Source organism: Festucalex cinctus, chromosome 16, assembly GCF_051991245.1.
Source record: "Festucalex cinctus isolate MCC-2025b chromosome 16, RoL_Fcin_1.0, whole genome shotgun sequence".
Taxonomy (NCBI): domain Eukaryota; kingdom Metazoa; phylum Chordata; class Actinopteri; order Syngnathiformes; family Syngnathidae; genus Festucalex; species Festucalex cinctus.
The window spans coordinates 22,105,567-22,132,003 of record NC_135426.1 but is presented as its reverse complement, the minus strand read 5'-3'; the positions used below and the strand labels follow the sequence as shown (position 1 = coordinate 22,132,003).

The window sequence follows — 26,437 nt, the reverse complement described above, 5'->3', positions numbered from 1 at the left end:
TGGATGCATTTACCGGTGCTTTCTACACACACACTGTCAACTAAGGAGACAAAAAATACAGTTCACACAAAAAACGGACATATTCCATCCACAAATGTAATTGCACCGCATGTGGACGTGCTCTTAATGTTTTTTTGTTTTGCTAAGCTTGAGAAACCACAAGAAAGCAAGCAAGAGAAAGAACAAAGTGTTTTGGCCAAAATAAGGAAGGAAGGTGCCTGGTTGTCCCAACTCAACCAGTCCGGCCACATTGAGCCGGGAAACCGACACTCGAGTGGGCGTGGCAGAGGAAAATCACAGTCGTCGCACACCCCGATTCTTCACTTTGTCGACGGGCTTCCAGAAGAGCGACCTTTATCGATGCCAGAGGCAACCACTTGAAAATCAGGTACACACTCTCACTACCCTTAATTAAGCATAATAGAATAAAATGGAAATGTACGCTTGTAACTAGGAGTTGGTTCTCGTCAGGGGAGGAAAGTTGGGAGCAAGCCAACAAGAATTTGTTGTTTAAATAAGGAACCTAGCTAATGTCTTTATTCCTTTTATTTCAATCCAAATTGAAGTTAACTTAACACTGAAATCATTTTTAATCACTTTCACCTGGATCATTCCCTGAGAGTATATTGGAAAAAAAACAATATCCCCAGTTACATTATATACAACTTTTATTCTGAATATCCTCTGTAGCTGTTGTTAGCAATAATCATGAATATTACATTTGCTTGTGTGACCAACTCGTCTGGCAAATGTAGTGCGATTGACGTCACGGGGGGAATTTGTTGACTCAGGCTAATTAGGTCATCTTGAAAGAGCGTTGTCTCGTTTGTCATCTTTGAGCCGCTGACAAACATTAACAAAACTTTATTTTGGAATGGAGCTAACCAGCATGACAACAACAACACTTTGAAAACTTTGTGTCGAATGGCACCTTCAGGATGTGATTAAAATCTCACCGAGCTTCATTCCTAAAATCTTCGCTTCGTCCTAATCAGATTGGAGGGTGTGTTTGTGTTGACTTGGGGCCCCTCTGCATATTTAACAATTGTCTTGTGTTTGACGTTGGATAGTGATTTTAAATTGGATTTGTGAATCGGTAGCTTCTTTTTTATGATTATTATTATTTAGCTTTGGCTTCAAGCAAAGGTGAAGCCTTTTTAATGCGATTTTCTTTGGAGTCGGCCAGCCTACACTTCAACATGTTCTCATTTCTTAACTGGAGCACGTAAGAGGGAGCATGCACTTGAGCGTTCATATTAATTTAACACTTGTTGAGATGTGTGTGGTTATTTTGACCCCAAGACTTCTGTTTTTCCTCAAGATGGCCTTTATTGGTGATCTGCTACATGAGCAGTTCCAGTGCTCAATCTGCTTGGACATATTCAATAACCCGTCATCCACGCCATGTGGCCACAGCTTCTGCGTCTCCTGCATCAACCAATACTGGGATGGGGCCAAGGTAGGTGCTTGAAGTCAATCTTCCAGGACTGTCGTCCACTCACGTGTCTTCCCTCTACAGGTGTGTCAGTGTCCTCTGTGCAAAAGGACTTTCCAAAAGCGTCCGGACCTCCAGATTAATCGGACCCTGCGTGAGATCACTGAGCAGTTCAGGGACATGTCTGGGGGCGGGATAGTGGGAGGAAGCGTGGCCAAGGAGAAGAAGGGAGTAAAAGGGCGAGAACGCGCCATGCCGAATGAGTTGCTGGACGAACTGACGAGTAAGCTGCCACGACCTCACGCCAGCATGCCAGCGACCAGCGAGGAGCAAGGTCAGTTAACGCTGCTGAGTCTGTGTCATAACAAAAACATGTAAATATAGGTCAGTGCTTGTGACGGTGTTTCGGGCTGACGGTCTACCACTGTTGTGTGATAATCAAGGTGGCAAACTGCCCATGGCGTCTTCAGTCCCCATCCAAAGTCCAATCTCTGAAGCGACGAGCGCCGGCGGACCCTCACATGCCGCCTCTCGCGCGCCCGAGTCTTCCGGCCGAAGAAGGTTCACCGTGAGCGGGGCGGCGAGCAGCCACAACATTCCTCTCTGCGACGTTCACAACAGGGGGATCTTGGTAACCCAACACGCTCGCTTGCACACTTTTTGGCGACCACGGCAACACCCTCATTGCGGTCTCTGGTGTCAGATTTTCTGTCGGACCGACGGGGAGTGCATTTGTCCCAACTGCGAGACCGAGGCGCATTTTGACCATGACACCGTGACAGTGGAAGCAGCGTGGACAGAAAAGCAGGTGTGCTTGCTGATATTTTGACTCAACAACTTTATTTATAAAGCACTTTAAAACAAGCATTGCTGTATACAAAGTGAAATGAAACAGAAATCGGTCATGCAGTAAAGAGTAAGATAAGTCAAATCAGAGCAAAACAAAACATTGTAAGTATACAAGTGAATAAAATTGACATCAATAAATTAATAACAAGAAGTAGGTAAGTGAATGAATATTGAGTTATTTTGAGGTGTTTGATTTTGGTCAGATTAGTTAGATGAGTTTTGCAGTACAGTGTTCCCTTATTTATCACAGGTGTTACATTCCAAAAACGACCCACGATAATGGAAATCCGCGTTATTATTAATTCCGGTTAATTAAATATATAAATATATATTTGTTTATTATGGGTTTGTTTTCGTTCTGATATAATTTTTCTTTATTATAAATTCTTTTTCATTCATCATATATGTTCCTTTTCTTTCACATTCATTTTTTCCATTAAATATATATATATTTTTAATTTACTTATTACAGTAAACAGCACAGTATATATTTTTGCCTTTTATTAAATGTTTTTTTTTCCGTTTTGGTATGATTTTTACTTTATTATAAATGCTTTTTCATTCATCATATGTGCTCTTTTTCATTTACATTCATTTTTTCCATTAAAAGTATGTTTTTTTTTTATTTACTTATTACAGTATACATCAAAGTATATATTTTCATTGATTGTTTTTTTGTTTTGATATGATTTTTACTTTATTATAAATGCTTTTTCATTCATTGGTTTTTTTTTCATTTACAGTCATTTTTTTTCCATTAATAGTATGTTGTTGTTTTTGTATTTACTTATTACAGTGTACTACAGCACAGTATATTTTTTTTTCATTGATTGTTTTTTCATTTTTATGATTTTTAGTTTATTATAAATACTTTTTCATTCATCATTTGTTTTGTTTTTTCCATTTACAGTCATTTTTCGACCATTAAAAGTATGTTGTTTTTTTTGTAATTTGCTTGATACACAGCACAGTATATATTTTCTATCTCTGGAATGCAATGTTGTGGAGCGACGGTATAGACACTGTTGGAAAGGCGTCGTCGAGACGAATCCGCGGATGTCTGTATGTCCCCGGTCGGACGTAGAGATACGGCCACGCAAAGACAAAAAAAAAACAAAAAAAAATGTACAAAATCTGCGAAACAGTGAGCCCGAGAAAGATGAACCCGCGATAAATGAGGAGACACTGTATAGTTCAGATTTTGTTTGTGTGTGCATGTGCAGGCACAGCTCAAACAGACAGAGCAGCAGACCAAAGAGATGATCCAACAAAGACTCCTGAAGATTGAAGAGATCCGAACGTCGGTGTCTGAACTGGAGGTCTGTCCAGCGCGCGCACTTGCCGTCGTTCGACTCGTTCCACTGGACGGAATTGTCCATCTTTTTTGAGAAATGTCTTTGCGATATTTTGTGCGGACCCAGCTGGCGGTGGAACAGGCGACGACGGGCAGCGTCTGCATGTTCTCGGCGCTGATGGCGGCCATCGAGCGAGCGCAGGCGGAACTGATGAGTGTCATGGAGGTCAACCGGTGCGCGGCGGAGACCCAGGCGGCCGCCTTGATACGGCAGCTGGAGATGGAGGTGGAAGAACTGCGGCGGCGGGAGAGCGTCCTCGCGCAGCTCTCCGCCACGAACGACCACGTACAAGGAGTCAAGGTGAACCGCGTCACTGTCGTAAAGCGCCGTCATTCGACTACTATGGAAAAAATGTGTTTGCTCCACAGAATTTCGCCACGGTCCCTGCTCCTCCGCCCACCAAAGACTGGTCAGGGGTTTCCGTCAGCTGTGACCTGGGGATTAGCGCCATCTACAGGTCGCTGGCAGGTGAGGTGGAGAAGTTCCAGGAGCAGCTGAGGGGCATCACAGAGAGAGGTGAGTCCAATTATCTTTTTGCCGGTCGGGATTTTGTCAAGGTAATGCTGCGGGAGTGCGCTTGTCTGCCCTCTAGCGTGTTTACATTTGTGTTCATGAACAGACGATTTCACCAATTTCATTTAATTAGTTTTCACTTTTTAAAAAATGTAGCTTAGGTCATCTATCTGTTGCTTTGAACTTTTCAGGTTTCACTGCCTCATCACTGGAGACCAGTCCGGCACGTCCACAGCCCAGTAAGTGTCGCACTGTGTACACCAAACCTTTTCCAGCAAGGGCCATAGACAGGCATTTGGGGGGAAAAAAAAAAAAAAAGTTTCAACTTGGTGTTACTGCAGTGTTATTTTTTGCACGAGGAGGAGGAAAATAATTTACTTGACCCAAACTCTCCCCACCCAAACTCGCTGCTGCGATTATAAATAAGTATTATTTGTTTATAAAATGGATTTAAGTAGCCCTCTGCAGAGGAGCACCACTGCCACCTACTGGGGTGGATGTGCAATTGCCAATTACATTTTATTCTAGAGTGCCAAAAAAATTAATAAATATTCCCTGTAGTCACACATATGCGACACCCCTGGCATCGCACCGCGCCCTCCCTGGGGGACCCGCCCCCACATTTAATATGTTACTTGCAAAAGGTTTAGTACTGTATTAGTGTGATATCAAAAAAAAAAAAAGTGTTTTGTAACATTCAACTAAAAACGGTATTAATTGGAAAAAAAATGTGTGATACTAAGTTACTAAGTTATAACTGTCACGTTATTTACAATTTAAAAAAAAAAAATCTTGACTTTTTTTGTTGCTTTTTACAGTTCAAAAGTTAAATAATGTGGTGTCTTGTGACATTCAAATTTACTTACAATTATAAATTTTAAAAAGGTGTCAATTTTTTATGAAAATTTAAAAAAATAATAAAAAATGCTATCTGATTAACATTTTTAAACATTTATTTAAAAAACAGAGTATGAAAACTTATAACTTTTACATAAACTTTCTTTTACATATATTTATCATTATTAAAAATATGTTCATATATATATATATATATATATATATATATATATATATATATATATATATATATATACATATACATACACACACACACACACGCATTTGTATTTAATTTTTTGAATTGCACATTTTTTTTGTATCCATTTATATTTTCGCTTTTAGTCATTCATTTATTTAGTCATTCATTTAATTATGTAGTCATTTATTCATTTTGAATTTTGGCAGTTTTATTCCTCCATACGTAACATGTCTGCCTTTCCCCAGGGATGAGAAGGGTGCAGGAGTATGTAGGTAGGTTGACCGAACTGTTCAGCATCCACATTTGTGCACGTGGACGTCCCCTTACGCCGATCGTGCGCCTCCTTTCTCAAATCCCGCAGTGGACGTCACGCTGGACTGCAACACGGCGCATCCCAGACTGCTCCTGTCCGACGACATGAAAAGCGTGAGGCGTCCACGCCGTCTTCCGGAACAGGTTTAGCGCTGCTTTCCCGCCTCACGTCGGTGTCCGCTCGTACAGGTGCGCTGCAGCGATCGGCACCAGTTGCTTCCGGACAACATGGAGAGGTTTGATCGCGTGGTGTGTGTCCTGGGGAGGGAGGCCATCTCCTCCGGGCGACACTACTGGGAGGTAAACGCGCACATTTGCTGGTTGGCTGGCCACCGTACCAGCGGCGCCGTTTCAAAGTGTCTTCCGTGTCAGGTTCAAGTGGGTGGGAAGACGGATTGGGATCTGGGCGTCGCCAGACAATCCATCAACAGGAAAGGCAAGATTGAGGTGACGCCAAATAATGGATACTGGTTCCTCAGCTTGAGAGACAAGTGAGTCATCAGGATGTTTGATACTCAAGCTAAAATTATTACGTATGGCGCTTTCGGGGGAAATTTCAGGATGACCTTTTTAGGTGATGGTGTGGGGGGTTTAGGACAAAATCACCCCCACACATTATGAAAACCCCATATCTATTTAAATCCTGTATTTAAAAAGTGCATTTTCCTGAGTGAAACTGGCAGACAGTCCCTTTAAATGCAACCACAGTTGTGTGCTCTTACAATTTTCCAATTCAGTCGCGCTCCAGACAGCTGAGATTTCTTGTAAACATCAATTTAGGTTCATCCTGAAATTTGACCCAACTTTTTGTGAGTCATGATTACAGCTTTCAAAACGACCTCCTGTCCCTTCCATCCTCAGGAACAAGTATGCCTTTCGCACCGAGCCGTCCACCGACGTCCACCTCAACCTGCGACCCAACAAGATCGGCATATTTGTCGACTTTGAGAGGGGGCAGGTTTCCTTCTACAACGTGGAGGCCAAAATCCACATCTACACGTTCAACGACACGTTCACAGAGTGCATCTTCCCCTTCTTCAGCCCCTGCACCAACAGATCGGGAAAGAACGACGGGCCGCTCATCATCACGCCGGTCGACGCGTCGGAATGAGCCGACCCAAAGTGCGCCATTCCATCGACACGACTCTTTGCTTTTTCTTGCTGGATTTCTTCAATCAGTTAAAACGGTCGTATTTCAGTTATTCATGCAAGCATTTTCAAAAAAAAAAAAGAATGTAAACTTGATGATGAAATGATTTTATTACAATTGAAAATGATTGAACTGAAACCACAAGGTCTCTCGATTTTGGTGAAATTAGTGACTAATGATAGGATTGTGGGGAGGGTGTTAGCTAACTAGTATTAGCGTACTTCATTGGCATGCCACATCAATGTGGCTAGCTTGAATAGGACACGCCCACCGGTAACTTCAACACGTCAAATCACATCGTGGAATCATCTTGATTGTAAAGCAGCATAGCAAGCAGGTTTTGATTCAGTCCCCGAGTACAATCAAAAAAAGTTTCAGCATCTGACGTCAGTTGATGCGGTCCTGCTTCATTTGAGACTTGGCCTTCGCCTTTTGCATCAGAATGTGCTCGGCGAACTCCCGCACCACGCCGTTGCCGCCCTCGCGGTGGCACGTGTACTTGCACGCGTTGATGGCCACCACCGGCGCGTCGGCCGGCACGGCGCTCAAGCCGGCCAGGTTGAGGCAATCCACATCCGGCGCGTCGTTACCTGACAGACAGACAGACAGACGTCACGAATGGCGGGTTGGGAAACATACACGTGCCATTTTCCACAGGGTTGCGATCTGGGTTACCTATGTACGCCACATCCCTCCAAACCAACTTCCTGGACTCCAGCATGGCCGCCAAGTCGTCGACAGGCTCGCCTCCCACCCGTACCACCTGGCAGCCCGTCCGCTTGGCCAATTTGTCGGCCAGCGTCTGCTCCACCGGGTCCTCGGAGCCGGTCAGGAGGACCACCTACGGACGAGCGCGCGCGTCAAGTCGAGAAGGCTTCGGGTACGCGCGTGCGCCGACAACCTCCACGTCCTCTTCCTGCAGCGTGCGGATGGCGGCGGCGTCTCGGCTGTTGATGGACATCATCTCGTCTCCGGCTGCAGATAGGTAGATCTTTCCGTCCGTTAAACATCCCGCCAACTTGCAGAACATCAGGCGAACCACTTCTGGAGTGCCACGGCCGAAGTAGCCATATCTGTGAAATGGAGCGCATGGAAAATGAGGTGTTTATTGGTAGGAAGTATTTTTTTATTGTTATTATTTATTGTTAACTAGGGGTGGGACACTATGGGTAACTCACAATTCGATACTGTGACGATATGTGGCCTGTGATAATATCACGATATCTATGATATTCGATATCCATCCATCCATCCATTTTCTACCGCTTATCCGAGGTCGGCTCGCGGGGGCCCCCACAAACAGGACAGGCGAGAGTAAGTACTGACGGTGATGGCAAGGGTTAAAAAAAAAAAAAAGTCACGATTGGGATTGGATGATGGATTTGAGTCACAGATCGAATGGTCTTTTGGATCCGAAAACAAAACAAGATAAACTGATTTATTTTAGAAAACACTTTTGCCCATTTAAAAAAAAAAAAAAAAAAACTCAAAATGTCTGATATGGTCATTTAGGATTTATTAACAACTAAGTGCAATAAGAGGCAGATACATTATTATTTTATACATGGTCCATATTAAATAAGGTATTAATTGCTTAAAGTTGTTTTACTAAAACCTAAATGGCAAAGGTGTTTTAAAAAGTAAATGAAAACAAAAGTTCTATTGTCTTCTTTTTTTAAGTAATGAAAAGGACAAAGTGCAATTTAAGGCACATTCCCTTCCTTGAAAGATGGAGAATGAATTATAAAGTAGCCTAGTTCCAGGATATTGAAAAAAAGTAATGAAAAGCAAGCCAGGTATGTCACGCCAAGTTAGCCTTAGCATAGGCGACGTGTTACGTTAAATGTGTTTCGAGATAAATCCGTCATGTGCATCGCGTTGGTATGCCGTCATAAAATAGATACTTTCGTTAGTGTATCGATATATTTATTGCAACAGAGAGCACAACAAACTGATATTAACCTGAGGACTCGCTGCTCTGCAACAGGCCAGTCGATGTCCACATCAATGTCCACGCTGTACTCGGGAAGCATCTCATAGTAGGACACCTTCCCGCTCTGGACGCACATACAACAGTCAAGTTAGTTTTTTCGAGTTGCCACCTCACAGCAAAGTGTTTTCAGCTCACCTGCGGGCGACCTTTCTCAATGAGCTCTTTGGTGTTAAAGTAGAAGGAGCCGTTCTCACACAGCTCGCCATCCCAGTCCTGACGCCGAGGGCGGTTGGCCGGGTCCAGGTTGAAGGCTTTTGTCACTTCACCAGCTGAGGGGAGGAGCAGCACTTTGAAACGAGAGCGGCAGACCGAGAGGAGCGCCGCGCGGGTTCACCCACATCCTTTCTTGACCTCCTGCCAGCGGAAGTGGTGCCTCCGGACCACCGAGAAGACCGAGTCGTAGCCGTGCGCGGTGATAAACTCCAAGGCCTCCTTGATGTGGAACGGATGGAGACATGGCGACGTGGCCTGGATATGGCACAGGATGTCCACATCTGCAAACAGACCAACAGCTCAGTGTTGCTTTTCGACACAGCTTCTTTTGAGCAGGGCTCAAAATATTTCAATTGTGCGCCGTCTCGTACGTGGATTGAGTCGTATAAACTCCTGGATGGTCTCCAGTGACGACGAAGAGTCTCGGGAGACTTCAGGACTCCGGCGGTGCACCTGGGCCCCCCAAGCCAAGGCCACCTGCTCGATCTTGTCATGGTCGGTTGACACCCACACGCTGTTAACAGACATATTTGGACGGTCTTTGAAAATCTAACATTGAGCCTTTGCACCAGATTTTGTGGCAAATGCAAAACCTACTACAGTATATGCAGGATTTTCTCATTTGCATATTTGCACTGTGGATGCACATGTGGAATTCAAACCGCCTACAAGATGACCCCGCCCATTGTTGTGACAGAAAGGTCACCTGACCAACCTCCTATCAGGTTCACTGAAGAAATGTTGAAGTGCAACGCGTACTAGCTGCATTAGATCACATGACTGATAGGACGTTTTGCAGTTTAGGCACTCAATATGTACTTGTATAGTTACATATGCTGTAGCGATTGTACGCCCTTTAGTATAAGTAGGCTAAGCGGTGCTTTGTTTGCATTTGGATTAGTGCAAATAAAAGAGCGACGCTTTAGTTGACGCCCAACTATTTTTCAAATAGAGCTGCAAAGCATGCTGGCAAGTGCGCATATTCACCATCGCGACAATATTAGGTGAATGTACTCATATCTATGAATGTACCTGTCAAAAAGCTCAGAGTCCACAGCGGCTCTGAGGACCCATCCGATGAGCGGCACCCCGGCCAGCATTTTGATGTTCTTCAGGGGGATGCCTTTGCTTCCGCCCCTCGCCAGGACGAGAGCAGCGATGTGCCGCTTCCCGCTGCCTTCTTTGCTCATCTTACCACCGGTCCCTTCGCCGCCGTCCACAACTCTCTTCCGGGAAGACATGGCCGATTACAGCAGAAAGCTGTGTCTGTCAAAAGAGCAGCTGGAAAGTGTCGGGTAGGCTGACGTTTTTCTTGTGTTGCGCTCTTCTTCGGCGCTCTTAGAACACGAATGCTCACTGTCGCCGCATGCTGGTCAGTTGCAGTAATGCATGTTTGGAATTTAGATTATCGACTTTTTTTTTCTTTTTCTTTTTTTATTCTTCCTTCTTCTGACATTTGGGCGAGAGTCGAGGTACAAAAAAAAAAAAAAAAAAAACAATGAAATAATGTCAGGAAACCTATAGAAGAACAGTTGACTGCCACCGTCCAGGCACGTTTTGGTTTTCGGGGTAACAGTACACGTAGATAAACTGTTTACTTGTTCAGCATTAAACACAACAATCTCTCACACACACTCGTAAATATGTGACGTGACCAGTATTTCCTCCCATCGCGAGGCCCCACTTTAATAGGCCACAAATTTGCATATATTAGAGTCCCTCCCAGTGGACTTTCGCGTGCACCCAAAATTTTCTGCTAATGGGTGTCGTTGTCCACCATAGAGTAGGGTGTACATCTCGGGCATTGAAAGGAAAGAAGTTAACGGTCAGGGAAATGCGGAGTAAGTTCGCCGTGCTAAGCTGTCGCCCCAAACTACTCGGACCGCCCGGGCAACATACCACACACCCATCAGCCTCTCCTTTGTTAGACATGCACGCAAGCAGCCATTAATAGCATTGGAGCTCGTGTTAGCATTTAGCACAACACAGATCAGTGTCAAAAGTTTCATATATTATTTTTCCTCAATAATTGAAAAACTTCTGTGGGGAAAAGGTGAAAGTAGATATGAGCATAGGCCTACTGTCAACTTCACAAATCAAATCTGACTGATTGTACAAGCCAGGTTTGTCAACACTGTGACAAGTTTCAACTCACAGCCAAAGAGAGCATTTAATCATATTTTAGAAATGTGTCATAAATGTTTTTGAGAAGAGGAGTTTGATTGTTTGGTGTGTGTGTGTTTTTTCTTTTGTTGCAGTCCAGTTTCTCGAGCACCTGGCAGGCAAGCATTTTTCCGTTTGATGGAGATTTGTGACTCGACACGAGCGTGTTTCATTTGCAGCCCTCCTTCGTGGCACAGTGGAAAAGGCGGGCAAACCGGTCGAGCAGGTAAACTGAGGCCTACGCCCCAAAGAGAGTTCTCCCTTCTTTTTCTTGTCACCGTTATTTCTGAGGCGCATGCGCGCTGCCTCCGCTCGTCCTGCTCTATAAGCGACTACCTGTGCTGTCGTGCCCTACCGCTCGATCCGTCAAAGTTATTGCGACCCGGGTTCCCTGCGTGTGCGTGCGTGTGTGTGAGTGCGTGCGTGGACGTTTCTCGTCGCTTCCCCCACCCCAACCCATGCGGGGAACATAACGGACTTTAGCTCAGGTGGATTCCTCACCTGCGTGACGATCGCGGAGGAGAGCTCAGGTGGGCTGAGGCGCGGAGGAGGAAGAAAGGAAGCAGCAGAAGAAAAAAAAGAGTCTGAGTCAACATGCCCCGAGCCTTCCTTGTGAAGAAGGCAAACGTTTCGCCGGGCAAGCGGAACTGGAGCGAGCTGCCGGACCACGAGCGAGGAGATGTCTACATCCCAGGTGAGTGCACGCTAGCTCGGCGCAAACTCTCCGGTTCCGGGTTCTCTCTGTTCCCGAGCTAGGGGGCCGGGTGGGGGCAGCATTGTAACGGGCCCGAGCGGCCGAGTAACGGGGCAGCGGTGGCGAGCTTTCACTTGGCTTTGGTCAAGTACGGTTTTAACTTTCATCCAAGTAACAAAAGTTGAAATAGGCTATACTGTATGTTTCTTTACCATACAATAGGCTATCAGTTCTGAAAACATGGGGTGAGAAATTACAAAAATTAGATTTTCAAGCTCGTGTTGAGGGGGAAACAAACATTGGACATTCAAAACAACGTCGTTATTAACATTGTGACGTTAAGCTGATAACAACAGCAAAAATAAAATTATTTGATTAATAATGAGTTAATGGCAACAAATGAAAAAAAACTTGGAAAATAAACTAGAAAATAAAAAGAATCTTAACTGAATCTCTCTCTTTTTTTTTTGTCAGATTAGATGTATAATTTTTGAACACCACAATCTGGTGGTTTGTTTTGCAGGCTGGCACAAGACAGAACACATTCGCCACAAATCAACGAATCAGAGCCAACGTTAAAAATGTATCGTAAATAAGGACAGGGATGTGGAATATCTTGCTTCATCAAATCTGTTGTTGTCAAAAGAAATATCTTTACCGCTCTCTCGTTATATTATTTTTTACATGGTGTTTGGGAAAACATGATCCCATTTGACAAAGAAGTGCCAAACGTATACCGATCGACGTCTGTTTTCAAATGCGAGTACAAGTAACAACGGGAAAGAAATTTCAAGCGTCTGCTACCTTTACCACAGATCATTGAGATTTTTCTAAAATCTTGTTTGCCCCCCCATCTTGCTGCTATGAATCCCCCCCCCCACACACACACACACACACACACACCAACTTTACATTGAAGCGCACCCCCTCACGACAACAATCCCCATTGTTGCGTTTGACTGGCAACATCAGATAACAAATAACAGACTGCACCCTAACACCCCCCATCACTTTGTCATCATTGTCCCTAACTTCTTAGTGTGGCATCTTGTTATATGGTGTGGACTAAAAAATACTTTTTTCTAAACATTATTTAAAAAAAAAAAAAAAAAAAAGACTATTGTGTTTATTCAAAAAAAAACATGTGAAGAGGACCTTAATTGAAAATATAATCATGTCACAATTGAAATAGAGGAGGTGATCGCAATTTTCTAAATTGTTCATCTCTAGTAAACACTGTAAAGGAAGTGTGAATAATTTTCCGTACACTTGAAGAAGATTCCACCAAGCCCAACAACGGTCTCCAGACAGGTATGTGCCGTTACTTGCTCTACCTGCCCAACGTGTGTGAGTGTGTGTGTGCGCGCAAGACACACGTATGTGTGGCAAGTTCCATAAAAGCTTGGAGTGTTTTTAACTTAACACAATTATCAGCATTTTTCTTTACTAATTCATAAGAAATCCCCTTCGCGTCGCAAAGCAGAAAACATCTGAGCCAACATCTGGAAACATCAACAATGGCGCATTATACTTGACGGCGCTGACGTTGCTCGTTTAGCCTCATCTTAAGCTAACATGCTAAGCTAGTTAACAATGCCCAAGTAATTACTTGCCTGTGTGCTTTCGTATGTTTCACCACTTCTTTCTAAAAATCTCACCAGCCAACCATTTTATTTGACAACGTCATTTCACTATCAGGGACGAAGTGATAATTTCCTTGACGAAAATGTTTTGTCATAATTTTTGCCATGAATTTTTTTTTTTCCAGACAAAAAAATGAAATGAAAACTAAAATAGAAGTCATTCATTGAGATGATACTATAACTAAAATTGACTGACAATTTTGTCAGTGACTAAAACGAAAATGAAAACAACACAGTGACTCAGTGAATCAGAAAGAATGAAACGCGGGTTGGAAAAATGAACCACTTGCTCATTGTTCACTGCTCATGCACATGTTTACATTCATTGTGCAGCTGTAAGATTAATCTTTTTTTATTTAAGTGAAAACTAAGTTATATTATTGTCAGTTCAACATGTTTATTGATAGTCAAAATACTATCAATAAAACTACATTAAAAATGCCTTGTCAAAATTAACATTGTCAGGAACTCATCCTAAACCAGTGCTTCTCAAATAGTGGGGCGGGCCCCCTCAGGGGGGGCGCGAGGCTCCATCAAGGGGGGCGCATTTGACCTCGGGGAACATGCTTTTTTATTTTTTTATTTAGATTTTTTTTTTTTTTTTTTACTGTCTTAGAATAAAGTGCAATTGCACCTCCACTACATTAGGGGGCAGTGGCGCTCTCATTATTGGCAGAGTGTGCGCAGGGAGCATTCGCTCGGTGGTGTAGGGGTTTTGTTTGTACACAGCAAAAAAAACCAAATCAGCACAAATTATTTTATATTTTTGTTTTGCAGGTTAAAGTTTTATTTTTTTAATATTGTGCTCCTGAGTTAATGATGGTGATCAGTTTGAATGCATTATTATTTATTGATTTTATGTAATTTTATTTTTCCGTATCATATGGTTTGACGTGGTCCGTCAAAAAATGTTTATAGTTTAATTAAGGATTTAATTTTATTTTTGAATTTCAGATGCACTTTAAATCTTTTCTGTTACAGTTAATGAAGCTATTGTTGTAAGTTGGTCCATATTTCTTCCTTTTTTTATTCTCTTATACGTTAATACGGATACAGTGTTATGCAGAGGTGTGCTTATAACAATTTTATAGACAAATGAGGGGGGGGGTTGGGCGGTCGAGATGTTTTCTTCTTACTAGGGGGGGCATGACAGAAAATAATTGAGAAGCACTGTCCTAAAACTAAGCTAGTACTTTGTCGGAATCTTGTCTCCGCTGCCTCTGGTGGACAAAGGGTGTAACAACAACACGAAACCGACTCGTTAGGTTGTTTTGATAGATGGTGTGTGGGTGGGTGTGTTTGCTCAAGGTGTCTATGCGACCGCAGGGTCCGTTATAAGTCCTGGCGTCCTCTAAAGATTAACCGAGTGGAGGAAGCGAAGACAGACACACGCACACACACAGACTCTCCCATCGGAGTGATCTTGAATAACACGAAAATATGAAGTATGAATTATGGTAGCAGCAAGTCAAGTCAAGTTTTTCTTCTTCTCCCTTACTGACCCCCAACACCGTCAGTGCACGACACACACGCACACTCATTCTTGGGCAAAGTGGGCGGGCTAGGCAAACAATAAGATGAGATTAAATATCCAGCCTGCAGCAGTCGCCACGGAAACTATCCAGGCTAATTACAAAGATGTTTAAACGCTCGATATCACCGCTTCCGGTTTGGGACATGCCACCAAAAAAAAAAAAGAAAAAAAAGCCCAACAAGACCCCCTTAGGTGACGTCACTTGAGCACATCATTTTTCGTGTGGCTTTGAGTTTCATGTGAGAACCACCCTCTCTCGCACTCGCAATCAGTGAGATGAGAGGAGCTGGTCCTGCAGGCCTGTCTGGTCAGACGGGTCCAATCAGGCAGAGTTCTTCGAAGCGTCTGTTCAAAAGTTATTGTTCAAAGCCTCTGCTTAAAATATATATATATATATATATATATGCTTAACCACACCCCCCACCCCCAAATCTTTGTGCAGTCTCCATTTTCCCGCCGTCCGTCTTGATGATGGAGGATGAAGCGAGTCCAGCGGAGGTGGCGCCGCTCTGCCTGGCCAAGCAGTCGCTTCCCGAGCGCCAGGCGCACGCCGAGCTGCCGTCCTGCACAGCGCTGAGTCCGGCGGCACCCCCGGACGAGGGGTCGGAGGTCATGAGGAAGCCACAGGGTGGCTTGGTGTACGTCCGCTCTAAAATAAAGGTGAGGAGGCTCGGCTCGATTTCATTAGTTTTGGTACGGACGGACAAGTCAAGTAAAAATAAATTCTTTACAATAATATCTTCTGTGCACTTCACTAAACACAGCATTCTGATTAATATGGCGTTTATGGAATAAGAATCTAGCAGCAAAATCCACCCGTTTTTATCCATCGCCGGGGGCGGCCATTTTGCCACTTGCCTTCGACTGAAAGTGACATCACAGTCGCTCAGAGCTCAGTTAACGACCAATCTTAGGTCACCTGTTTTCTGAGTTTGGTCATGTGATGCTCTCAAGCTGAGCCGTGATTGGTCATTACCTGACCCCTGAGCGACTATGATGTCATTTTTAGTTGACAGCAAGTGACAAAATGGCCCCCGAAGAGGCTCTCTTCTAATTAGACAAAAAAAAAAATCAAATATCCATATATATACATGCATCCAAAATGGCAGTAATCAGATGAGGCTCTGATTGGCCAGTACAAACAGGAACTTCTGCTCCACTCCCATCACAGGTGACCACGGGCGAATTGCTGTCCGACCCCGACCTTCATTTTCCTACCTTGACCCCCATGACACTGCCACACGCCACCGAGATGCCCGTCGCCGTGACGACAGCCACCTCACCCACCAGGTTCACCTCCTCGGTGGTCCCATCGGCGGGTCAGACCCCTGCGAGCGGAACAGCTCCGCCTTACGCTTGCCAGGTATCCACCTGGACCAAGTTCTTGGAGGCGGAGCCTTATGGGGCTCCGGTGCTGATCTGACCGTCCGCCTTTCGTTGCGTTCAGATTTGCCACAAGACGTTCCAGTACCAACGCATGTTAAACAGACACATGAAGTGCCACAACGAGACCAAGCGTCACCTGTGCAGCTTCTGCGGCAAAGGCTTCAACGACACCTTCGACCTCAAGAGACACGTGCGCACGCACACGGGTATGTCACGTGGTGAAATCATTTACACTGGTAGAACTAGGCTGTAAATGGCACCAGTAGTGGTAAAAAAGTCTAAGTAATGAAATAAATAATTCCATCCACCACGCGCCAAGATGTTTTTTTTTGTTTTTGTTTTGTTTTTTCGCTCAGGTGTGCGTCCGTACAAGTGTGAGCTGTGCGACAAGGCCTTCACGCAGCGCTGCTCGCTGGAGTCCCACATGAAGAAGATCCACAGCGTGACGCTGCAGTACGCCTACAAGGAGCGCCGCAACAAGCTGTACGTGTGCGAGGAGTGCGGCCACACGGCCGCCACGCAGGACGAGCTGCTAATGCACCTTCACTCCCTGCACCCCGACAGTGCCCTCTTGAAGGGGAAGGGGGCGCGGCGGGGGGGAGGGGAGGGCGAGTCCACGCCAGGCTCCCCGCAAGGAGCCGATAGCGACGACACAACAGGATCAGCAGGCCAGTGAAGTTAGGAGAAGGAGCAAAAAGGACTCGTCGCGATTCACGCATGTGTGTCCGTGTGTATGAAAAGCACAACAAGCAGTTTGTTTTCTAAACGGGATTCGGATGGGATCGCCTATAAAAATACTTTTACACCTTTGTACTGTATGTGAATATGACTCGCAGGACTTATCGTAAAGCAACTTATTAATTTTCTATGAAAAACAACTTTATTCATTAAAAGGGATATCTAGATGGAATCACAAGGAGTGTGTTGTATTCGTCAAGCACATATGCAAACATGCCGCTTGCAAAGCAGACGGGATCACATGGCCGAGCTGGATGAGAGGGTGCGGTCGGATTCCTGCTATCTTGTCAGGTCTTGTTGGAGGAATCCAGCAAACGCCCTCTTAGCTTGAGGGCGTGTGCAAGCGGACGCATGGATAACGGTCTGGAAATTTCACTCGGGCCAATCACAACTGGGTAAATGTCACGAAAAAACAATCAGAGAATATGTGCAGTAGTTGACAAATCAAGTATAAGTGCAGAAGACTCCACTTTCATTGATCAAATCATTCACATCAGAAATGTTTATGGCATTCCACAGGTTATACATTACCGTTCCATTGCCACATCCAATGTGGCGGCAGCGTTGACGCACTACTGGCTGCTCTTGGCGGACATCAATGTTTGACAGCCCTATGACCACAAGGGGGTGCCAGCGCTCACTTGAGACACCCAAGATGCGCCACGCTATCGCCATCTCTTGGTCAGTATGAGAAATGTTGAATTAGTTTTACTCGTTGCGGCAACGAACTAGAAAACGAAGCTGTTTTCCGATTTTGGCGTTTCTACATTGACAAAATTTCCTGCAACGCGGATCAACCCGCGCAGACATGAAAATCATCATCAAAAGCATCACATTTCAATCATTTCAAAACTTTATTTAAAATTAAGATTGTGATTCAATTTTTAGAATAGATCTTTATAAGGACCCAAATGAGAACAGTTAATGCTGATATTTTTTATGTGCATAAATCTATAATTAATCTAATTATTTCTTTTTTAAGTTATATATTTGTATTACCAATAGATGACTTCTTAACCGCTTACTCCTCACAAGGGCCGCGGTGGTGCTGATACGCACATATTTTTCAAAATCCCTCCAAAATTTTAAAAATACAAGGGAAAAAAACTAAATAACAGTGGAATTGTCTTTGGTAAACGAATGATTCGGGACGCTGACAGCTGTTTGTTTGATTGGTTGCATGTCACCGGAAGTTACGTACATCACGTGACTGAGCAACACATCAAAAGTACTCCCACAAAAATACAGGTTGTTCAACTTTAATTTAGTTCGCTATTGATTTTGTTGTTGCTGTTGAAAGATCAATGTAATCACCAAGATTTGAAGTTTGCCCCCATCAGGAGGGCAAACGCATTCGTGTCACTTTAAGAGGCTCCTGTTACCGGAAGTCAAAGGGGCGGTTCCGGCCGAGTCACACAACGGAACACCTCCGCGGGACTAAGTCGAACCCGAGTCGTGTCCCAACCCGAGCCCGAACCGTCCTGTCATGGTCCGTCGGCGCACAAGTGGGACATGGCGTCGCTAGCGGGCTCGAGTGACGCCAACTCCGCCGAACTGGACGCGTCCCTGCGCCAGATGCTCAAGGCCATCGCAGACGAGCGGAACCGACTCAACGTCCGTCAGGAGATCAGCGGCCTGGGTCAGACTCGCTTTTTTTTTTTTTTTTATTTTAATCACGTCGTTTGATTGCGTCACGTTAACACGTTTTAGCATGACGGAGGGGAGTGACTCGAGCTCTTGAAAATTAGCCTAACGGTATCCGGCGGTCACGTGACCGAGCAACAAGTCGAAACGCCATGATGTCACCACACAGGAGGACGCCCCAACTTGCATGACGTCATCCGTAGCTCCCGAGGCTGGCACGTGCATGTGTAGATTGTCTTTTATGGGGTTTTGTATGTGTTTGTCCATTTGAAAGGATGTGTGTGCAACTGGCCCTGATCAACAATGTGTTTATGAATGTCCAGTATGTGTGAGTGAGAATTAAGAGGTATATCTCAGGATGGGTGTCTTTTTTTTTTTTTTTTACCTCGATACTATCCATTACGTGTGCTGTACTGGTTGCTTGGCAACCGCCTCCTTTGACTCCATCTAGCTAACGGAAGCTACTCAACCCTGTGCATGTGCGCGCAGGCTGCGTGAAGGACGACCGCATTGTGTTCTGGACGTGGATGTTCTCCACGTACTTCATGGAGAAGTGCGCCCTGCGGCAGGACGACATGCTCTTCTACGTGCGCAGGAAATTGGCGTACGTGGACGCGGATGACGGTGATGGCAAGAAGGTGAGCGCCTTTCCCCATGATTTAGTCGGATGACGATTGAGATGATGTCATCGCCCGCGTTTGTCGTTTGCCGGGGGGGCCACAGGTGGAGGTGGAAGTTTACAGGCGAGACTCCAAGAAGCTTCCGGGCCTCGGAGATCCCGACATCGACTGGGAGGAGAGCGTCTACCTCAACCTCGTCCTGCAGAAGGTCGCACGCATGTGCATCAAGCGCACACGTGTCGGGCGCGTCGTGACGTGCGCGTGTGTCTTTCAGCTTGACTACGTGGTGACGTGCGCCGTGTGCACGCGCTCGGATGCCGGCGACATCCATGTGCACAAGAAGAAATGTCAGGTGAGGTCACTGATATGAATGCATGACTGAATAGCAGATAGGCCAAGACTTTTGAGGTCGCGAGGCCGCCATGTTGCTCCTCCCAAGGAACGTTTCTCGGCATAGGGTCGACATTGGAGAACATTTGAGACAGTACTTAGTAGAAACAGCATGATTTATGATGTTTTAAATTTGTTAAACATAATCAAGAGGAGGGCAACTGGTTAGCACGTCCGCCTCCCAGTTCTGAGGACTCGGGTTTGAGTCAAGGCTCCGACCTTCCCGGGTGGAGTTTGCATGCTCTCCCCAGTGGGTGAGGCCTTGGCCTTCATGCATCAGCATTAGCATTAGCATTAGCATTAGCGTGCTCATTTCATTTCTTGTGGCGCATAGGAAGTGTTTGCGTCTCCCAGCAAGCACGCCATGGACAGCAAAGGGGAGGAGTCAAAGATCAGCTACCCAAACATTTTCTTCATGATTGACAACTTCGATGAGGTAACCGCACTCACTGGCGACCAGTCTATGTCACAGTCCGCGTGTTTGCAGAAAATGGCCGGCGACCAATCCACGGTTACGCAGTGAGTTGTGCAATTGCCGCAGGTGTTCCAAGACATGAGCGTGGGCGAGGGCGAGATGGTGTGCGTGGAGCTGGTGGCCAGCGACAAATCCAACACCTTCCAGGGCGTCATCTTCCAGGGTTCCATTCGCTACGAGGCGCTCAGGAAGGTGTACGACAACCGGGTGAGACCGCCGGCGCGGCGCGCTAACCTAGCGTGGAAGCTAACGCGGCGACCGCTCGGGGCGCAGGTGAGCGTGGCGGCCAAGATGGCGCAGCGGATGTCCTTCGGCTTCTACAAGTTCAACAACATGGAGTTCGTGCGCATGAAGGGGCCGCAGGGCAAAGGTCACGCCGAGATGGCCGTCAGCAGGGTGCCCGACGGAGCCGACGCGCAGCACGCCCAGGACGACGGCACGCCCACGCGTGACAGGGTGAGCCCACGGACGCTTCCTTGTGGCATTTCTTGGGTTTTACCGACCAATATGCATTTTTCGAGGCCGATGCTGATACAGATTACCGATTAATCTGCAAATTATTTAAAAATATATATATAATACACAAAATTAACCCTTTCTCCAATTCCTTTTCAAAGGCTTCCACTTATGCACAAACTTTCGCTAAGACAAAAAATCCTTGGATGTTTGCATCCTTGAGAAAAAAAAGAGTCTTTGAATCCTTGAAATATCAACTTTATAACTGGAAATGACAATGACAAAATAAAAATAGCAAGAAAGTAATAAATAATAGAATAAACTAAAATAATAGCAACTGACAAAATGGTAACAAATACTGACTGTTCCTGCGTGTTTTGGCCTCTTGGGGGCAGTGTAGTGCCATGCATCCATGGTGTACACACTTAAAGGGAGTACAAAGAAAGTTGCGATTGAATTCTATTAAAATAACTCGTTTTTCACACATTGGAAAGAATTTGTGCCTTTGCGAAGTGTTATCTCATCTGTGAGTATGTATTCCCACATGAGTTGTGTGTGAATATTTGTTATTTGAAGGTGACATCGTTCAGTACGCCGCCGACCCCTGAGAGGAACCGGCCGTCGTTCTTCTCGCCGTCACTGCGGCGCAAGGTCCCGCGCCACAAGATGGCCGAGATGAAGAAATCACACTCGGCCAATGACAGCGAGGAATTCTTCCGGGAGGAAGATGATGAAGGTAAGGGCCAAGGGTGAAAGTTCAAAAGGCGGAAAAATCTGCCCGCTGTATGTTTTTTCAGAGCTCCACAGCGCCACCAACCTGCGCTCGCGGTCGCTGTCGGGGACGGGTCGCTCGCTGGTGGGATCGTGGCTCAAGCTGAACCAGGCCGACGACTTCCTGCTCTTCTCTCATCTCACCTACGTCACGCTGCCGCTGCACCGCATCACCGCAGGTGAGCCTTCATCGCACGCAAACGCAGATTCAAGTCTTGCTGGAGGGATTAAAGACTTTGGAACGAGTGAATGGTGCGGTGGTGTGTTGTTTTTTTGTGTGTGTGTCAGACATCTTGGAGGTGCGTCAGAAGCCCATCTTGATGACGTAACAGCGGCGGCGCGGATGCCTCGCTAGCAAGTGCCTCCCTGCATCAGGCCGCCGAGAGCGCGGTGGCGCCCCCCGGGGGCCACGCCCGAGCTCCACGCCCGGACCGGACCGATGACAACAACCAGCTGTCCAACAAGTGCCTCCTCCTCTCCATGCTCCTCCTCCTCCTCTTCTTCTTCACGCTCATCTCCACTATCACACCTCAGCAAAAATTTGACATCTGACTTGACAGGAAGTGATATCACTTGACTTGTGACATTACTCTTGACAAGAAGTGACGGGAAATGGTATTAATAATTAAGTATTAATCATTCTCAACTGGAAGTGGTGTGATTGACAAAGTGATTTTAATTTGTGAAGTCACTCTTTACGGAAGTGGCGTTGCTCTCAACAGTGACGTGACTTGCCAGGAAGTGACATCACAGGAGTTGATATCAAGTGATTCCACTCTTGACAAGTTTTTCGACTTGGTGGAAGTGATTTCACTTGACAGGAAGTGACACCCTGTAAATGTGCCGCTTAAGTTGGCGTCCTAGCCGCCGCCGTCTGCCTTTCCAACATGGCGGCTCATCGGGCGCCAGTGGCGCACTGATGCTAAAAAGGGAAGGAGACGCTTGACGGAAGCGACACGTTGCCCTTTGGACTTTTCAGTGACTTAAGTTGTAAGATGAACACTTGATGAGCCATCATATGACTCACGCATCACAAGAGCGGCGCTTTTGATGTTTTGGCATCCTTCACGCGACACCACAAAAAATTTCTTAACACCGACGTTGTTTGACAAAATAAACCAGAATGACAAGCTTCTCGTTTGAATTTATTCCCAACAGGTGTGCCAAGGACACTTGAGGGGGGAGAAAGTCTGTCAGAGTCTGTGATAGAGATAAGAGAGAAAGAAACAAAAGTCCCTCCTTGTGGTTCAGCTCAGTAGGAAAATTTAAGAAAAGTAAAACGAAGCTGGAAGAAACGCTTTCAGCTCCACGTCTGCTGGAACCGAAGGAGTTTGTGTGGCCATCAGCCTTTTCTCTCCTCCAGAGTGTCAAGCAGCTGGTCAGCGTCTTCGGCCGTCTTGACACGGATGAGGAGGCTGACGGGGGCTCCCGGATTCTTGTCGTCGATGGGCGGGTTGGGCACGCACACCACCATCACGTAGTTCTTGCCCTCTCGCGAGCAGCGCATGTCGGCGCTCAGCAGAATGTTGAGGAGGATGTTTCCTGCGGGACGCGAGACCACAAGTGTTACCGCCGTCTTCGCCACTGGCTTCGTGATGCCATTCGTCCGCCCTTACCCAGGTTAGTGTCGGCCCGGATGATCATCTGTGTTTTCTCGTCCGCCGTGTGTTTGAGGTGCAGCGTGCCGACGCCTTTCTCCTTAAACTCGCCGTCCTTCTTGTAGAACAGCTTGCACCTGCCAGATATAGACCAATCGCTGTTAGCATAGCATCGCTAAACGGTGGGCGTTGCCAAGCGTCCATGCGTACTTTTTGGAGTAGAAGGCGCCGTCCTCTTTGATGTCTTTGACCTCAGGTTTGGGTGGCTCGTACATGTCGTCCCCTGCGTTCTCCTCTAAGCAAACGACAAATGACATGTCGGCAAAAATTCTTTACAAGATAACCTTTTCGTTTTCCAAATTTGGTGACGTGTTCTCAAGCGATATTAAAGGGATACTAAAGTGAACAAAGTAAAAAGTGAACATTTTGTCCAGAGATAATTTTATAACTTCATTATTTTTCTTGTACAATTAACAACTTAAATAATTTTTTTCCACTTGCTGTCGACAGAAGATGACATCACCTGTGCTGAGGAAGCAAGTAACGACCAATCATGGCTCACCTGTTTTCTGGGTTTGGTTAGCAAAACTGAGCCACGATTCTTCAGCACAGGTTATGTCATCTTCATTCAACAGCAGGTGGAAAATTTAGTCTTTAAAATGTATTAATTGTACATGAAAAATAACAAATTTACAAAATTCATTATGGACAAAATATTAACTTCTTGCTGTTGAAAATGTCTCAATGAGTCAAGTATCCCTTGAAAGTATTGCTTTGGTGCAACACAACTATGCTGATGTGAGTTGAGGAGCTTTATGTCGTGTTTTGGCGCCCCTTTGTGGCATCTTGGAACATCACACTTCAAGTCAATTGCAATTTTCAATCTTGCAATATGATAGTGATTTAAATTAGGGCTGCATAATATCTCAAAAAAATATCGCTATCGCCCCATGCAATATGCATATCGCAAAAATATGCAATAAAGTTTCATATGGAATTTGATGCTTTTATCTGAATTTGTCCAGTCAGCCGCTAACTAAAAATGTGCACCCCATCCAATAGTTGACCATTATCGAGAGGTAATTACAATTAACTTAAGATTATATTGAGTTTGCTTATTTTGCTGCATGAAAAACTGTTATTCTTTCATTAGATAATAAAAATGTCATTTCTTTAGATACACCTTAAATATCACAATAATATCTATCGCTATATTCAGCAACTATATCGCATGATTTTCCAATATCGTGCAGCCCTAATTTAAATTATAGTAATAATATGCCACTTCAGTTAAAGGTTTTTATGCCCATGTGAAATATGTGCTATGCCACCAGATTTTGTTTAAACATAAAAAATATTTGCACAAAAACCAATTGTGCATACTGCGTACAAAAAGTAAAAAACATGACAGTTATGTACAAATGCTGACAAAAATTAAAGCCTTAAAAAAATCTGTTTAATTCTAATTTAAAACTGAATTGGGGGTATTAATACTGTGGTGCATCAAAATTAATAATTTTTAGCAGTCATGGAATTATATGTGGAAGTTGAAGAGTCATGCCATGCTTTGCTGCCATCTAGTGGCATTTATTGTCAATTACTAACTTTTGAGTTTGTTCCCTGTTGACGTACCTGAAGGCGCGCTGCTCTCCGTCTTGGCAAAGGGTTGCGAGGCGCCGCCGAACAAGGAAAAAGTGGGCGTGGCGGTCTTCAGGACGGAGGCGTCCACCTTCTGACCGAAGTTGAATGTGGCGGCGGGCGAGTTGTTCATCTTGTCTTTGAAAGAAAAGGCGGCGAAGGAGGAGGAAGCGGGAGGCGGGTCGTCTTTGTCTTCGGCGGCGTTGGCGCCGTACTGTCGCTCGATGGTGGCCAGGTGGCGCTCATAGTCGCGGAAGATGGGCTGCAGGTCGCACAGCGGGTTGTCGTCCACGTGTTTGCTGATCCAGTCGCGGACGGAACAGTTGAGAGCCGTCAGCTGCCGGCTGTACTCTTTGCTGCCGCTGACCAGCTTGCCACCGCCGGCAGAGGAGGCGGAACCGTTAAACGCCAGCCCTGAGCAAGCAGAGGTGATAGCAACGTTAGGCAATGTGAACTGTACAGGAAATGACATCACTGCAGGAATTGACGTCAACAGCAGGTAGTCTGACAGGAAGTGATGTCACAGTTCACTTCCAAATTTAGATGTTACAATTTTTTATTTAACATTTTTTCCTGTTTGTTTTAACTACACTTGTAGGTTTTTTAAAGATGTTTGTTTATTTTTAGATGTCAGTTTGGAAACAGAATATTTGATGGTTAACCAACTTGAGTTCCAAATGATGTGACATCACTGATGACTCACCAGGTGGGGTCGCAGTTATAGATGGTGACGACGTGGCGGCGAAGGATGGCGCGCCGCCGCCGTTCCCATTAGTCAGCTCGCTCAAGCCTTTGAACCCGCCTCCATTGCCGAAGGTGGAGAAGGGCGACGGTGAGGAGGATGAAGAGAAACCTTTGAACCCTTTGAAGGCCCCTCCAGCCTCACCCTTAAAACACATCAATATGTTCGTTATGATGATGATCATGATGGAGATGATGATGTCATCCATTTTACCTCAGCAGCAACAGTTCGCCGCTTGGCCTTCTTGATGGCACGGTTTTTCATCACATCTTCTGTGGCCACAGAGAAGGTTCCGGCCTAAGAAGACAAAACATTCATGATACCCGATCGCGTATTGATGCTGATGCAAAGCCTTGTGGGGAAATGTGACGTCACCTCCTCGCCCTCGTCCTCCTGGTCCCAGTTCCGGTCCGTCAGCTCTTTGTCTGCAATCCGCTTCGCCATCGCACCTGTACCACACAAATTGCGCTCGTGAGTCGACTTTTGAATAGACAGTGCGCATGCGCAGCGACAAACCCGCTCACAGCCCCTTCGTGGACTTGCACCTCAACGCACAGACGCACTGCCTGCTTCTTCTCAACAAGTAATGTAAGCAAACGCATATTCATACATTTGTTTTTGCATAATACGACCATATTAATATTAATTTAAAAAAACAAAACAAAAGGGAAGCAAGTAAAATGTGTCCCAGTCACGTGACAGTAAGACGCAGGTGGGCGGCGTGTGCGTGTAGTCGTAACAAGTAAGGTCAACTTGAAAAGTGGATTTTCGAGGGCGTTTGTCGTGTCAACATGCCCGCGACAATCAGCCAAACGCGGCTACCGTCCCGTCGAACCAAACCCGCTCGGGAGCTAACGTTAGCGTCGGACGGCTAACGCGTTCCCAGTCGGAGGGTTTTCCTTGTACCTTGCGTGCCGGCACAAGTCCGAAGTGTGCGTGTGAAGGAAGAAGACGTCCGGGTGAGGTTTCACAGGCCAAGTGGCATCACAAGAAGCACGACTGCGATTTCAACGAGCTTCTCTCAAGCCGCCATTTCACGTAGCAACACATCCGCATGAGTTTGCCGCCCGGTCGCATTTGTGCGCA

The 26,437-nt window shown here is 45.6% G+C and overlaps 5 protein-coding genes across 5 annotated transcripts; 3 read left to right on the top strand and 2 right to left on the bottom strand.

Moving 5' to 3' along the window:
• Positions 1-146: 146 nt before the first annotated feature.
• LOC144003603 (E3 ubiquitin-protein ligase TRIM39) lies at positions 147-6,791 on the top strand. The gene is made up of 14 exons (XM_077500031.1): positions 147-388; positions 1,322-1,459; positions 1,520-1,769; positions 1,879-2,066; positions 2,139-2,243; positions 3,508-3,603; positions 3,706-3,939; positions 4,008-4,155; positions 4,344-4,391; positions 5,437-5,463; positions 5,553-5,617; positions 5,693-5,803; positions 5,876-5,994; positions 6,365-6,791. Exons 2-14 carry the CDS (start codon positions 1,322-1,324, stop codon positions 6,612-6,614), a joined length of 1,779 nt encoding a protein of 592 aa, XP_077356157.1. The 5' UTR covers positions 147-388; the 3' UTR covers positions 6,615-6,791.
• cmasa (cytidine monophosphate N-acetylneuraminic acid synthetase a) lies at positions 6,745-10,213 on the bottom strand. The gene is made up of 8 exons (XM_077500035.1): positions 9,892-10,213; positions 9,231-9,373; positions 8,985-9,140; positions 8,782-8,915; positions 8,616-8,710; positions 7,555-7,726; positions 7,329-7,494; positions 6,745-7,243 (listed from the first exon to the last, which is right to left on the bottom strand). The coding sequence occupies exons 1-8, from the start codon at positions 10,098-10,100 to the stop codon at positions 7,041-7,043; spliced, it is 1,278 nt and encodes a 425-aa protein (XP_077356161.1). The 5' UTR covers positions 10,101-10,213; the 3' UTR covers positions 6,745-7,040.
• On the top strand, positions 6,953-17,189 carry ovol1a (ovo-like zinc finger 1a). The gene is made up of 9 exons (XM_077500036.1): positions 6,953-7,764; positions 8,641-8,733; positions 8,822-10,154; positions 11,118-11,248; positions 11,511-11,716; positions 15,336-15,553; positions 16,065-16,256; positions 16,341-16,485; positions 16,636-17,189. The coding sequence occupies exons 5-9, from the start codon at positions 11,617-11,619 to the stop codon at positions 16,953-16,955; spliced, it is 975 nt and encodes a 324-aa protein (XP_077356162.1). The 5' UTR covers positions 6,953-7,764; positions 8,641-8,733; positions 8,822-10,154; positions 11,118-11,248; positions 11,511-11,616; the 3' UTR covers positions 16,956-17,189.
• Positions 17,190-18,281: 1,092 nt separating this feature from the next.
• kiaa0930 lies at positions 18,282-22,505 on the top strand. The gene is made up of 10 exons (XM_077501470.1): positions 18,282-18,656; positions 19,151-19,299; positions 19,385-19,489; positions 19,556-19,633; positions 20,006-20,107; positions 20,213-20,353; positions 20,420-20,602; positions 21,179-21,338; positions 21,400-21,552; positions 21,662-22,505. The coding sequence occupies exons 1-10, from the start codon at positions 18,530-18,532 to the stop codon at positions 21,700-21,702; spliced, it is 1,239 nt and encodes a 412-aa protein (XP_077357596.1). The 5' UTR covers positions 18,282-18,529; the 3' UTR covers positions 21,703-22,505.
• On the bottom strand, positions 22,506-26,437 carry nup50 (nucleoporin 50). The gene is made up of 8 exons (XM_077501471.1): positions 26,258-26,437; positions 25,727-25,800; positions 25,565-25,648; positions 25,313-25,496; positions 24,604-25,023; positions 23,182-23,266; positions 22,990-23,108; positions 22,506-22,915 (listed from the first exon to the last, which is right to left on the bottom strand). The coding sequence occupies exons 2-8, from the start codon at positions 25,793-25,795 to the stop codon at positions 22,716-22,718; spliced, it is 1,161 nt and encodes a 386-aa protein (XP_077357597.1). The 5' UTR covers positions 25,796-25,800; positions 26,258-26,437; the 3' UTR covers positions 22,506-22,715.

Coding starts and splice junctions, on each gene's coding strand:
- LOC144003603 (XM_077500031.1), top strand. CDS start 1,322: ATGGCCTTTATTGGTGATCTGCTACATGAGCAGTTCCAGTGCTCAATC. Junction 2,244..3,507: donor CAGCGTGGACAGAAAAGCAG/GTGTGCTTGCTG, acceptor GTGCATGTGCAG/GCACAGCTCAAACAGACAGA. Junction 5,995..6,364: donor TTCCTCAGCTTGAGAGACAA/GTGAGTCATCAG, acceptor TTCCATCCTCAG/GAACAAGTATGCCTTTCGCA.
- cmasa (XM_077500035.1), bottom strand. CDS start 10,100: ATGTCTTCCCGGAAGAGAGTTGTGGACGGCGGCGAAGGGACCGGTGGT. Junction 9,374..9,891: donor GACTCTGAGCTTTTTGACAG/GTACATTCATAG, acceptor GTCTGTTAACAG/CGTGTGGGTGTCAACCGACC. Junction 8,916..8,984: donor GCAGGAGGTCAAGAAAGGAT/GTGGGTGAACCC, acceptor TCCTCCCCTCAG/CTGGTGAAGTGACAAAAGCC.
- ovol1a (XM_077500036.1), top strand. CDS start 11,617: ATGCCCCGAGCCTTCCTTGTGAAGAAGGCAAACGTTTCGCCGGGCAAG. Junction 16,257..16,340: donor CTCCGCCTTACGCTTGCCAG/GTATCCACCTGG, acceptor CGTTGCGTTCAG/ATTTGCCACAAGACGTTCCA. Junction 16,486..16,635: donor ACACGTGCGCACGCACACGG/GTATGTCACGTG, acceptor TTTTTCGCTCAG/GTGTGCGTCCGTACAAGTGT.
- kiaa0930 (XM_077501470.1), top strand. CDS start 18,530: ATGGCGTCGCTAGCGGGCTCGAGTGACGCCAACTCCGCCGAACTGGAC. Junction 19,300..19,384: donor ATGACGGTGATGGCAAGAAG/GTGAGCGCCTTT, acceptor GGGGGGCCACAG/GTGGAGGTGGAAGTTTACAG. Junction 21,553..21,661: donor GCTGCACCGCATCACCGCAG/GTGAGCCTTCAT, acceptor TGTGTGTGTCAG/ACATCTTGGAGGTGCGTCAG.
- nup50 (XM_077501471.1), bottom strand. CDS start 25,795: ATGGCGAAGCGGATTGCAGACAAAGAGCTGACGGACCGGAACTGGGAC. Junction 25,497..25,564: donor GGCGAACTGTTGCTGCTGAG/GTAAAATGGATG, acceptor ATGTGTTTTAAG/GGTGAGGCTGGAGGGGCCTT. Junction 23,109..23,181: donor GGCGCCTTCTACTCCAAAAA/GTACGCATGGAC, acceptor TATATCTGGCAG/GTGCAAGCTGTTCTACAAGA.